This window comes from Octopus sinensis, linkage group LG5, assembly GCF_006345805.1.
Source record: "Octopus sinensis linkage group LG5, ASM634580v1, whole genome shotgun sequence".
NCBI lineage: Eukaryota > Metazoa > Mollusca > Cephalopoda > Octopoda > Octopodidae > Octopus > Octopus sinensis.
The window spans coordinates 41777508-41792456 of NC_043001.1; the positions used below are offsets into that span (position 1 = coordinate 41777508).

Here is a 14949-nt window from a genome sequence, read left to right on the forward strand (position 1 = left end):
AAATTAATTTCTCTTCATTTTCTTAACTTGTCATTTATTAAATTTTAAAATTTGCTTTGGAATGTTTGGTACTTTGGTTTTTGTTTGTATTACTGTTGATTTGGCATGTAACATGCATTCAAATTTTCATAGTATAACTCCTGTCCTTAGGTTATGTGAATATAAAATAATATTTTTCTTCTCTTAAGAAAATATTACATTATTTATAGGCTTCAGAAAGCTAAAATGTTTAATTGAAATTTAAAATACTAGAAATGTTTAAAATAAATTTAGTACTACTCCTGTTTATCATGGAAAGTATGACAATTTATACAGTTTTTAAGTAAATTGGTTCTACAATTAGAAATTTAGTTGAAAATATTTTATGTAAATTTTAATTTTTTATTTGAACATTATTAAAGTGCATTTGTTGGAAATCTTAGAAATAGGTGAAGATTGGCAATGGAAAGGACATCCAGCCATAAAAAATTTGTCTCAGTGGATTGTCTAATCCATGCAAGCATGGAAAAGTGGACATAAGAACAATGATGATGATGAAGTGTTGAACAAGATGCATGAAAGTATTAAGTTTAGTCCCTGTTGTTTTTGCTTAACCCCTTGTTAACTCTGATATCCAGGACATATGGCTATTTCTAGTAGGTTGAGTGACCATGTCAAGGATTCCCTGTTGTGTTATGGTTAGTGTCTTATATATGTAGGTTGACTTTGGTATATGCCTTTATTCCTACTAGGCTTAATAAAAAATTAAAAATATAGAGTTGATTCAATTGATATAAATAAAATAAATGATTATTTCATTGCTATTATTTAGTAATGTAGTAACTAATTTATATCCAATACATGTATTGTCCTGTGGCTTCTGACAAAATATTGACTGTCCTGAGCCAAAGATTAGATATTAAGAATGAAATTGTTTTTACTAACCTTTGAAAACTGATGGAATACTTTCTAACAATGACTGAGAATAAAAAACCAGGAAAGATTAAAATAAGTAAAAATGTATACTGGCTCCTATTTAAAACTGGCATTTATACTGTATTCATTTTCTGCTTTTGCACCATTTAGACTACTGGCAAATATACCCATCTGCGATAGAAGCATAATATGAGGGAGGGAAGTAATAACAGCAGTGTGTATTGAGAAATGTGTAAATGCTCTTGATAGATGTGGACTTTGATAGAAACAGGTATGGAAGGACTGGATGAGTGGTAGTAGCAGGGAACTGTATCAGATCGCCAGAAGGGAAGCTAGAAGACTGGTTTACTTAGCCAGAGGGGAAGCAGATAAGAAAGAATTTGCCAGTGTTCTGCGTCGTGAGGACTAAAGATTTGAGGTGTTTCATGTTGCAAGACAATGCGTGGGAGAGAATCATGTTGTCATAGGAGAGAAATGTGTCCACATGGATGATGTCTCACTTGCATTTAATAAGGCTGCAAAGAGAGAGACTTGGAGAAGCCACTATGAAAGGTTGCTCAAAAAAGAGAATGAATGGGAGAAAGAGAGTCTGCCAAATGTCGACCCAACAGAGGGACCAGCTATCTGAAGTGACAGTACCTTGGTAGATAAAGCAATTAAGTCAGTAAGGTGAGGATTGGCGATGAGTATAGTGAAGAATTCCGGGTAGGATCAGTCCTCAGTCCCGCTCTTATTCATCATAGTCCTCCAGGCAATAGCAGAAGAATTCAAGACAGGCTGCTCCAGGGAGCTCCTCTATGTTGATGACCTTGCTCTAATAGCTGAGTCACTACCAGAACTGAAGGAGAAGTTTCAGGTATGGAAGCAAGGTCCAGAATCGAAGGGCCTTAGAGTAAATCTAACAAAACCAATGTTTTAGTAAGTAGGAGTGCAAACAAATCACAAATCCCTTCAGGTAGATGGCCCTGCTCGATCTATAGAAAAAGCGTAGGTAAAAACTCCATAAGATGTAACCAGTGTAAGCTATGGACACATAAGAGGTGCAACAATACCAAAGGAAGGTTAACTGGGAAGATAGTTTTTGTGTGTAGCAAATGCACAGCTTCCATCACATGCCAGTGGGAAAAACTAGAAGTAGTTGGTAGCTTCCATTACCGAGGTGACCAAGTCAGTAGCGGGGATGGATGCTCTGAGAGTGTAGCTGCTAGAATAAGAAAAACCTGGGCAAAGTTCTGCTGGTAACAAAGGGCTTCTTGCACAGAATGAAAGGTAGACTGTATGATGCATGTGTGCAAACAGCCATGCTACATGGCAGTGAAACATGGGCTGACTGCTGAGGACGTGCACAGGCTTGAAAGAAATAAAGCTAGTATGATTGTGTAATATTAATGTGCCCCTCTAGTATTCTTTAACCACTCACATGACACAAAGCCACCTTCCTCAATACTACTTCCCCTCCCAGTCAGAGGTCTTTATCATGCAAGTTACTTGGTGACCCTGCCAATGCTAGTGCCACATAAAAAGCAATCAGTATACTCTGTAAAGTGGTTGGCATTTGGAAGGGCATCCAGTCCAGCTATGGAAACCATGCTAAATCAGACAATGGTGTCTAGTGCAGCTCCTGCCAAACCATCCAACCCATGCCAGCATGGACAACAGACATTAAGTGATGATTATGATGACGATGCAAAAGGGATTACTCCTTGCTGACCAAACAGGGGGGCTGTTGTTCAAGCTGACAGCTGTGTGGTAAAGTAGTCAAGGATAAGAAGAGTGGGGAAGCTGTAGGTCCATTGGGGATAGTTGTAGTGATGCTTAAAATATATGGGATTACCATCCAGGTAATTAATCAAATCCTTCAGAAGGGTGTCATAGCCAATAACTGGCATAGAAATATCATTGTAAACTGCTACAAGGGCAGCCTTAGAGAGAAACAATTATAGGGAAATTAAACTTCTAGATCAAGTTATGAAGGTCACACAAGGCCATAACCCAATTGATCTATGGGAAAGTAGACCTGGATGAGATGCAGTTTGACTTTGTCCCCAGAAGAAGCACCACAGATGCAATCTTCCTAATAGAGTAACACTCCTGTTGCTTACCTCCAATTCTCTTCTGCATTCCTCTACCACCCCCAACTCATAGCTCGTTGCTCATCCACCTTTCAACCCTACCCATTTTGGAAGTTTACCTCCCCTTCCCTTCTTTCTCCTTTCTATATAATCTTGCAAACTGATTCTTCGACTCACCTTGTGCCCTGTGGGGTTACCTCTTTTCCATTATCTATCTCTTGTAATGTCTATTGTTCATCCCTCTACTAGGTGTGAGTAGCCATGCAAGAACCACAGTCTCCCTCCCACTTCTTATAGTTGCATTCCCTTGTCCCCTGGTTTGGAGTTTGCCCCTACCCTCACCCCATTAAGGTTTGTAGTTCTGCAAGCTGCACAGCAAACTCAGTAGTGTAGGTAGCATGAAAAAGTACTTAGTCGATGCTGTAAAGTGGTTGGCATTAGGAAGTGCATCCAGCCATAGAAACCATGCCATAATAGACATTGGAGCATGATGCAGTCCTTGGACACAATGGATACTGTTAAATAGTCCAATCTATGCCAGCATGGAGCACATATGTTTTTTCAAGATTCTGAGGTTTTGGAAATATATATTGACCATAATGCTGTATGCTTGTCAAATAGTTTTGTTTAGGCTAAAACAAACTTGTTGAGACAATGAAATCTGGTGTTTTTACAATAAAGGTAAAAGCTGCCAAGTGAAAGGAGAAACCCTGCAAAATGTGGCACAAGAGAAACAACACGCAATACTTGAAACTAAGATATGGAATTGTAACAAAGAAATAGGAACAGAAATTTTATGACTTTTCATGCTCTTTAATGAACAAAATTTCATCCTCAAGCTGTCGCAAAAAATGAAACCTGAATATTGATTGTTATTGACAAGAGGAATCTATATTGGAGTTGTTTAATAAAACATCTCTTGTTGCTCAACATTACTAAGTCCATTGCTGAACATCATAGAGGATTCTCTATTATGTATATAAAGGAATTTATTGTTCCTTCTACCATAGTTGTTGAGATGATGAACTACTGCTCCCTTTACTAACCTACTCACTATACATATTTCTGAAGGAAAAACTCCCATTAACTACATTTTGCTACTATTTAGTATCTAGCAATCTCAAGTTGCTAGTATCCTTGCCAACTGTATGAAAAGCATCATTGCAAATAGCTAAAATTCATATTAAGCCCTTGATATCTTTGAGAAGGCATTAAACTGCTCTGGTAGGCTATGAGAAGATTGGGTGTAGAAGAATGGGTTAAAAACTATACAAGCAATGTATATAAATGAATACTTTTGTGGAAAAATTTAACTGAAAATTGGTACAATTATAAGAGTTCACACGCATTCTTTGCCTGCAATGACATCCTTAAGATGTTCCAGGGATTCTCTACATGGAAGAGAATTAAAGAGTTATAAATTAATACATTTGAGACCAAAAGCATGGTATTGAGCCAAGAATTATACTAATTAAAATGCCTTAACCCATGGAAATAGTTGTAAACAGCAAGACCCATGTGAGTCATTGAATCTATTTACTGTCAGGATAACTTGGCTGGACAGTGAAAGTTATTATTTTTCTACACATAATGTTCAGCTAAGCTAAAAAAACTTTCCCTCATCTTAATTGCACATCATTCATCTAACTCACAATACTAACATGCCATAATCTGATTTAAACCAACTTTCAAAATTCGTAATTCCTGATTCACACTTACTTTAATTTTTACAATATTCTCTCCCTGTTTCATAATCCATGTCTTTTCATATTTGCCATGATTTCGCTGGTGATCAAGTCTTTCAAGTCTCTCTCTCATATGCAATGAAGTTGGCCGTTTTACTTATCCATGCACAACCAGCAATCTCATCCATATTACTGCATGCACCAAAAGGAGATGCATTACTTAGTAAATTAACAAACCACCTACTCCTTTCTCTCTACATACAATGGATTAACACACAGCTGTTTATTTACTTAATTTAAACATTGACCCATTTATGTTTGCAGCAATAATGCTTGTATTTGGAATGCTTATATTATGCTCACTCCCAATAGGGGCAGTAATTTTAACATGATTGAATGATAGTAGATTAATACAAGAGCAACTGATGTGATATGTCTTATCAAACACTTAATGAAACCTTCTTGTTAAGTACTGAATACCATCCCTTCTTTCCATGTTCCCTCCCATGCCCCTTTCCCAGTTCTCAGAGTTAGCACTGTCAATGTAGGCATATTGAAAGGTAAGTCTGGTGTGATTGTTGAGCTGCTTGAAAGGAGGCATGCTGATGCATGTTGCATTCAAGAGGTAAGGTGGAGGAGAGCTTTAGCCAGGTTCCTCACTGGCATGACATATAAGTATAAAATCTTCTGGAAAGGTAACAGTGCTGGAGTAGGTGGTGTGGGCATACTTCTTGCAGAGAAATGGGAAGATAAGGTCATAGAAGTAGTCAGAGTACATTACACTAGCTCAGACTAGTTTTGAAGAATAATACAGTGACAATTATCTCTGCCTACACTCCACAAGCAAGTCTACCAAATGAACAAAAGGACTGCTTTTATGATATTCTTCTGCAGGCTGCCTCAAAGATGAACGACAGTGATCTCATCTTCATGGCTGGAGATTTCAATGTGCATTGTTGGGCAGCAGCCCAGTATCTTCCATAGTGTACATGGGGGCCATGGAATTGGTTCCTAAAACAAAGAAGGGACATGGCTGCTGGACTTCTATGATGTGAATAACTTATTGATCAGCAACACCAGCTTCAGGAAGCCAACCAGCCACCTGTTAACCTACCAGTTGGGTGACCACACTAGCCAGATCAATTACATTCTCACCTGGTAGTGGGATATATGGTTGCTCATAAATACAAAGACCTTACCTGGTGAAGAATGTACTCTCCAGCATATACTAGTCATTAGTGACTTTAGACTCCCAGCCAGAAGGATACCAAGAAGCGGACCAATCTGGAAAAGAAGGATTTGGAAGCTTAAGGACCCTTTATATGGTCAAAGATTTAGGGACATCCTAATTAAGAAATTTGATGAGAAGGAGGAAGAACTACAGACTTGTAGCATAGAGAGCAACTGGGAATTCCTGCAGGACAGCTTGCTAAGTGCCACAGACCAAATCTTTGCTGGTGCAAAGTTCCATCCAGACCTAGAGTGATGCAGTGGCAGAACGATGCTACAGACAAAGCCATTAGAGCAAAGAAACAGGCCTGGAAGTGTGGGGAGTAACAGGGAACTGTATCAGATAACCAGAAGGGAAGCTAGAAGACAGGTATATCTATCCAGGGAAGAAGAAGAAAAGAAGTTTACCTATGTTTTGCAATGTGAGGACCAGAGACTTGAAGTATTTCAGACAGTGTGTGAGAGAGAATTGGATGTCATAGGAGAGAAATGTGTCCACATGGATGATGGTTCACTTGCATTTAATGATTCTGCAAAGAAAGAGGCTTTAAAATGCTATTATGAAAGGCTATTAAACATGGAGAATGAATGGGAAGAGAGTCTGCTAAATGTTGACCCAATTGAGGGACAAGCTATTTGAATCAACAGTTATTTATACAAAGCAATTAAGGATATGAGGACCGGAAAAGCTCTTGGCCCATCAGGAATCTCCACTGAGATGCTTAAAATATCTGGAGTAGGCCTAGTCACTCATAGTTAATCAGGTTGTCCACGAGGTAGTCATATGCAATGATTAGTGTAGCAGCATCATAGTCAACTGCTACAAAGGCAAAGGTGACGCCTTAAACTGGAATAATTAGAGGCATCAAACTACAGGACCAGATGATGAAAGTCACAGAAAGGGTCATAGCTCAATTAATTAGAAAGAGAGTTAGTGTAGATGAGATGCAGTTTGGATTTGTGCCAGGCAGGAGCACAACTGAAGCTATATTCCTGATTAGGCAGCTGCAGGAGAAATATCTAGCCAAAAATAAACCCCTGTACCTGGCTTTTATCAACCCTAAAGCCTTTGACAGGATCCCCCACTCCTTATCTAGTGGTCGATGTGGAAGCTAGGAATAGATGAGTGGTTGATGAGAGCTGTACAAGCCATGGACATGACACTGTCAGGGTACAAGTAGGGGTTCAGCAAGGATCAGTCCTCAGTCCCCTCTTGTTCATCATAGTTCTCCAGGTAATAACAGGAATTTAAGACTGGCTGCCTCTGGGAGCTCCTCTATGCTGATGACTTTGTTCTTATAGCTGAATTACTTCCAGGACTAGAGAAGACTTTTCAGGTGTGGAAGCAAGGTCTAGAATCAAAGGGCCTTAGAGTTAATTTAGCAAAAACCAAAGTCTTAGTAAGTAGGAGAGCAAACAAATTGCATATCCCTTCAGGCAGATGGCCCTGCTCTATTTGTAGGCATAGGTAATAACTCTATAAGATGTGCCTGGTGTAAGATACAGACACATAAAAAGTGCATCAATATCAGAGGATTGTTAACAGAGAAAATAGCTTTTGTGTTTGGAAGATGCAAAGGTACAATAAACACCATAAATGTACAGAAAATAGACTCCATCAAATGCCAGCAGGGAAAACTAGAAGTAGTTGACAGCTTCTGTTACCTAGGTGACCAAGTCAGTAGTGGAGGTGGATGCTTTGAGAGTGTAGCTGCTAGAATAAGAATAGGCTAGGCAAAGTTCAGAGAGCTCCTACCTCTGTTGGTAATAAAGGGCCTCTCCCTCAGTATGAAAGGCAGATTGTATGATGCCTGTGTGCGAACAGCCATGCTACACAGCAATGAAACATGGCTGTGACAGCCAAGGACATATGAAGGCTTGAAAGAAATGAAGCTAGTATACTTCGCTAGATGTGTAATATCAGTGTGCATGCACAATAGAGTGTAAGCAACTTGAGAGAAAAGTTGGGCATAAGCAGCATCAGATGTGATGTGCAAGAGAGATGACTGCACTGGTATGGTCATGTAATGTGTATGGATGAGGACAGCTGTGTGAAGAAGTGCTGATATCTAATGATGGTAGAGATAGACCCAAGAAGACATGGGACGAAGTGATGAAGCATGATCATTGAATGTTGGTCCTCATGGAGGCAATGGTGGTATGCTGTACTTGTGAAGACCCATCGCAGTCATGGCTGATACTAGCGTTGTGTAACTGACACTCATGCCAATGGCATGTATAAAGTACCTTTCAAATGTTGGGTGATATGCTGTGCTTGAGAAGACCTATCAAAATTCATGAAATGGAGATTTCTTTCTATTTTGTTTTCAGTTTTTGCCTGTCTACAAACTAAAGTTAATTGATTATTTATAATTCCTACTATTTCGTGTAAATTGTAAAATGTAGTTAATTAAAATATACTTAACTATTTTGTTACCATTTTTCTATTGAAACACAGAGTTTTGAAAATAACAATGAATTCTGTAAAATATTCCTATTCAGATATTGTTCCAAAGAAAACTCCAGTGAGCACGGCTTACAATGAAGCACCCTCATCTGCACATTTCATGGGCTATTTCTTAACAGCTATTGTTCTTTGTATTGCTGGATATATTGTTTTCCACAACAAACAAAAGGTAAAACATTTTTGTTGCTTATGAATAAATTTATTAGTAACTGGAAGCAAATTCATTTCCACTTTGACTTAATGATGATATATTAATCTTTTTTGAGTACATTCCATGGTTCAGTTGTTCACTTCTCTTTGTTGCCACCATTCTTGGTGACTTCAATCTGCACTGCTCCTGGCTGTCACAATTCTATGTAGCAAGCAAAGGGGTCTCTATGTAATCCCTCCACAGGCAAGAACAGCATTCAAATCACAACCTGCATTCTTAAAAAGAGGTGAACACATTGGATAATGTCAGATATGTAATACCTAAGGAAATGATGTGATGATCATGGCTGAAATGCCTTTGATCATAGATCTGCTCTGTCAAGGCTAAACAACAGTATTGTTGGTGCAGAGAGCAAATCCTTTGCCACCATCAACTGTCTGACTCGTTAGTATCCACCCCTGTCTATATCCTTGACTTGTTCCTTACCTCTGAAGTTAACCATTAACCTGTCATCATAGTCTCTTCATCCATTAGATCTGTTGAGTGAAGACTGTCTACTTAATGTAACATACTTTACAGCCCTTTTGAGTCAGCTAATTGGCTGAAGCTCAGCCAGTCTTATGTCAGCTATCTTTTGGCTGCAATTGTTTCATTTCTGACAGCTGAACCATTTATTGAAACCATCCTTCTAGACAATTCACTTCATATGCCTCATGCAATCAAAGACCATAACTTCAATGCCTCCCCATCCCCACAACCTGCAGTTGTACAGGCAAAGAACACTGCCCCCTCCAAAAAGAAAAACAGGTGGAAGTCAGCCATCATTATTGATTGGGAAGCTTTTATCCATCTCCATTAGCTCAACTTTGTGATTTTAAAGATGTGATTATTTATTTTTTACAATAACATTGCATGGTAAGTATGAGAGGCAGGATCTGGCCAGTTTGAATATAAAGCAAGTAGAATATTTGGATCAGATATGGCCAGTCTAAATGCTAAAAGATTAAATAAGTTATCAAAAAACAGGACATATAGCTGTAAAAATAATTGTTTTGACAATTTTTTCAAAATGCTTAAAGAAACAAATTGGTAAAAAAAAAGTTTTAAAATAAATTTTTATAATGAAAAGCTCAACACACTTGTCCAGTAAACAGGTTATGCATAATTTGATACCCATTTGGCTGTACATTGCAATTTTTACTTTTGACTACGTTGTTTACTAATCTGTGTGAACAAACCAACATCAGTAGTCAAGCAATTGTGGGGGTGGGGGACAAACTCAGACACACAAATAAATACATATATATACAGGGTGCAATGGGTATATCGTTGCCATTTTTATTTTGTACATGCACATTGTTTTTGATTTTGCCAACTACACTGTATAGTAGGGTCAGTTGGGCACGACATGCTGTACTGCTTGGCATTCATGTCAGAAGCTCCAATATGAACATTTCAGAGTGTTTGGGTGTCAATCTGAGGACAGTGCAGAGGATTCGGTGAGTGTTGAATGAGTCTGATGGTGATTATGAAGGTATGGCAGCTCGTAAAACACATTCCCATTGTTCTGACAAAAAAAGAACTCCTGAATTTGTTGATGAGATCCAAGGCCATGATTGACAACAATCCCTCCAAGTCAATCAGGTCCATCGGTAAGGACATGGGAATGTCTTAGTTTCTTATCAGGCAGGTGGTGCATGAAGACATTCTGTATTCCTCATGCAAGATGAGAAAGGACTAATTTTTATCCCAAGCCATCAAGGACAAGAAGAAAGACTATGCTACAAAGCTTTTGAATAAACTCAAGCATCCCCTCCAACTCAACATGTTTTGGTTTTTCTCAGATGAGAAAAATTTCTGCCAGGATCAGATGGTGAACATACAGAACAATCATTGGCTTGCCATGTCCCAAAAACATGTTCCGAGAGTGATAAAAAAAAAACATTCAGTCAACATTATGGTGTTTGGAGTGATCACTAGTGATGGCAACATTATGCTTCCATTCATCTTCCCACACTATCTCAGACTCAACACGGAGGCCTACATCAAGTACCTGGAGGAGGTAGTGCTACCCTGGGTCAAGAGGGTGGCTGCTGGAACACCTTGTGTCTGGCAACAGGACTCTGCACCATGCCACACAAGCAGGAGAACCCAGTCATGGTTGTCAGACAATTTCTGTGACCACATCACCCTTAACAACTGGCCATCTAACTCCCCAGACTGCAACCCCTTTGGTTATTATGTGTGAGATGCAGTTGAGCAAGAGACCAACAAAACTCTTTGTAACACCAAAGATGAACTGAAGGCAAGGATTATGGCAACATTCACCAACTTAAACAAGGAGCCTGCCCAGAAGAGTTACAGGAGATTCCGAAGTCATCTGGAGGTTGTGGTTGAAGCCAATGGCGATTTTATTGAATAAATTTACTCTTTAGTATTTCAAGATATTTTTATGTAATATTCGTAAATATATTTGTTAAAATGAGATCTCAGTATTATTTTCATTTTTGCGTAATTTAAACGAAAATTTATTCACTGCACCCTGTATATGTATATGTGTGTGTGTGTATATATATATATATATATATATATAATATATATATATATATACGACATGCTTCTTTCAATTTCCATCTATCAAATCCACTCTCAAGACACTTGCCCAAGGTGCCATGCAGTGGGACTGAACCTGGAACCATCTGGTTGGGAAATAAGCTTCTTACCACACATCCACTTCTTCACTTATATATATATATATATATATACATACATACATATACATACATACACACACACACACGCATATATGTCTTGCCAACACAGAGCTACTAGATTATTACCCGATTATATATATATACATACATGCACACATACAAACAAAATGTGTTTTCATATGTATTTGGGTCTCCTTGTCTTGACATTGTGTGATAATTGTAAATGAGTGTCAAAAGTCGTGCAAGCAGTCTCATATATTTCCAATATATTGTGAGAACATGTCTAGCCAAGGAGAAATATTACTTTGTTTGAAAACTGGTGAGGGCTGGTGACAGGAAGGGATCAATAACCTCAATAAACTCCATCCAATTTATGCAAGCACTATGTCAAAGCAGACAGTGAAGCTCAGTGCAATCCTCAGGCTTGCCAGCTCCTCTCAAACCATCCAACCCATACCTTTTGTCTTTATTTTTGTTTTGCTTATGATTAAATGGTCTCTTCTCTAAAAGATGTTAATTGCTAAAAAAAATTTTTTTTTTTAATTGTTAGCACTCATAATCTCTTTTTTGTTATTATTATTATTATTAAGGCAGTGAGCTGGCAGAATCGTTAGCATGCCGAGAAAAATGCTTAATGACATTTCATCTGTCTTTACGATATGAGTTCAAATTCCATTATGGTCAACTTTGTCTTTCATCCTTTTGGTGCCAATAAAATAATTCCTGACTTTGTGCCAGAATTTGAAACCATTAATATTATCATTATAGAAGGTGGTGTGATGGTAGAACTGTTGGCATGCCAGATGAAATGCTTAGCAGTATTTCATCCGTCGCTACATTCTGAGTTCAAGTTCCACCAAGTCCTACTTTGCCTTTCATCTTTTTGGGGTTGATAAAATAAATACCAGTTGAACTCTGAGGTCAATGTAATTGACTCATCCCTTTCCCCAAAACTGCTACCCTTTTGGCAAAATTTGAAACCATTATTATTATACTTGTAGCTATTACCAACAAAATTATTATCTTTTTCTAGATCATTGCGTTCATCATAGAAGGGCGAAACCAGAAACGTGGTCGGCGGCCAAATGCTAATGAATATAAGAAACTGCAAACTAATGTTGATGATGTAATGGTTTCTTTAGATAAGTCAACAACTGCACAGAATTATATATATTAAAATTAATTTTTTTTATATATTGAGTAATTCGGTATATATATATATATATATATATAATATATATATATATATATATATATATATATATATATATTTTCATACTGACAATTTTCAACAAATTTCTTCTTTTTTTTCCAATTCACCACTAATCCATTCACCAGATTTTTTGTTCTCATACTGTGTAGAAACTAACATTTTTCTTTTTCCTGAAACTATTAGTACCTTTTTTAAACTTGTTTGCGTTTCATTTCAATTTTACAAGAGTTAACAAGTACTCTAAATCAATTCTCTTTTCTGTTTTAGTTCAATTAAGTTTCTAATACATTGTGAAGAATACAAATAAATTATTTGTGGCTTTTCATTTGGATTCCTATTTCTGTTTCCAAACAATTTTATTTTAATTAAAATAAAAAAAACAAGTTGTTGTGCTATTGAGAAAATAAATTAAATTTATTTTCATTTATAAAAAAAGAAATCTTTCCTTTTTTAAAATTTACTTTTTTTTTTAACATTTTTGATTTTTGTTTTGAAACTTTGTATTTCATAAAATCAAGAGGGCGTTTATATATCATCCATTAAAAAACAAAAACTGTAAAGAAAATTATATAAAATGTGATACATTATCAGCTGGGTTCTTTTTTTAATCTTTAGATGGTATTAGCTATATATTTATCCATTTTTTTCTAGAGAGGGTATGTAAATGGGCATTTATCCAAAAACATTGTGTACTGAGACAGCATACTGTGTTGAAGCGGTGAGAGTTAATGGAAAAGTATATGGAAGGCTGCTATTTTCCAAACCTATCTATAGGAAAATAATGTAAAACTATATTTGTGTGTGTGTGTGTGAGAGAGAGAGAGAGAATAATATATTTCAATTTAAGCTAAAATTATTTATGTTTAAGTGAAGAAAATTATTTTGATTTCTTACTAGAAAACTTCTGTTGAATGGACATTCAGTCTAAAGAGATGACCAAAATCAACATGTCAGAACTTAACTATACTGATATTAAGTTTTTGAAAAAGCTTAAATTTACTTTATTTATAACTTTGCATTTTTAGAGTTTGTTATATCTATTGTACGCTTGTGTATCTATCTCACCAGTTCTTACAATAGCCTTTAATAAATCATACAACCAGCAGCAGATGAGTGTTAACCTATATATATTTTTACCTTACTTTTTACTAATTCTATTATGGCAATTGATAACATTAATTATATTTTGATAAAAAAAATTTGAGAATTTAATGTAACTTGGGGGTTAAGGAAAAGTGTTGTGAACTGTATTAGTCAAAAAGCCTTAAAAGTTACTACTAAATTTGTACTAACAAAAATAATTTTTCACAATTTTGGAGAAAAAAAAGATAAGGTATTAATTCAAAATTACAACTTTTGGCTTTTTCTTACCTTCTTACATTTTTTTTTTGTTTTTCTAAATTTTACTTTCCTTTCATCACCTCACTTTTCATTTTGAACACCTTATTGTATTGTCATGAATTCTGCAATTTTTTCCAAATTATACTAACACTGTGAAATGAAGCCTGCCAAGTAATATCTCCTCTAGGAGTGCTTACTTTAAGTCTTAATACTTCAGTTTGTTACATAAAGGTGCACATGCACTCACACATACACGCACACTATAAATACTTTTGTTTGTACTATTATGTATGCCTTTTGATCATTCATGTTTTCTATTTCATATCACATTTCTTTGAAATATGTTTGTTTCTATCCAAAGTTTTTTTGTTTTTTTTACTAACAAAACAATCCTAAATTGACACATTGTTCTCTGCTGTATGAGACAGTGGTCCTGACAGCTAAGATTATACTTGTTTTAAATTACTTAACTGCACATTCATGCACACATGGAGAACTCCAATATCTAAAGAAAACTTTTATACAAAATTCATATATTTTATGTACATAAATGACCATTATCAGATACTTAAATGTTGCAAATATTGAAATTTTACCATGATAATTATAAAAACTCTACTTAAAGTTTATTTATATTCTTTTAATTGAATTAATCTCTCAGAATGCAAGGGTTTGTTGATATTATTGTATACTTTATTTTGTTAATAATCCCATTCATATAGTTTAGGATTTTCATGTTTTACTAAGGTGTAGGATAGATTTGAAGGCAAATTAATTTTAAGCTATGCATTTGTTCTTTTTCTGTTACATTTATTTCATAATAGAGAGTCATTGCTTTGCACTTTCTAGAAAATAGTAAAATATAAAACAATTCATGTTTTTTTTTTGTTTTGTTTTGTTTTTACATATTTTACATATGGATTAGTAAAGGAAGCTTCATGGTAGTTTTTAAGAATATGATTGTCTTTAGTTCTGATCTAATACATGTTTCTTTGAGGCACTATAAGCTTCAAGAGTTTATGCAAGTGCTGCTTGTTATTTATGTACACACATGTGTGTGCATCTGTGTTATATTTGTTAAAAAAACTCCATTATTTTGAAATCTGTATATAGGTTTCTACATTTCTGAAAGCATTTCCTTTCTTTTTTTAATGTTAAATA

At 36.0% G+C, this 14949-nt stretch overlaps 1 protein-coding gene across 1 annotated transcript in view; it reads left to right on the plus strand.

Moving 5' to 3' along the window:
• The window catches only part of LOC115212063 (dentin sialophosphoprotein), a 41981-nt gene extending 27702 nt beyond the window's left edge, over positions 1 to 14279 (plus strand). The window contains exons 3-5 of the mRNA XM_029780871.2: positions 8405 to 8538; positions 12268 to 12454; positions 12500 to 14279. Of these exons, the coding sequence (XP_029636731.1) occupies positions 8405 to 8538; positions 12268 to 12411 (278 nt within the window). The 3' untranslated portion in view covers positions 12412 to 12454; positions 12500 to 14279. The remainder of the gene's footprint in view (positions 1 to 8404; positions 8539 to 12267; positions 12455 to 12499) is intronic.
• The last annotated feature ends 670 nt before the right edge of the window (positions 14280 to 14949 follow it).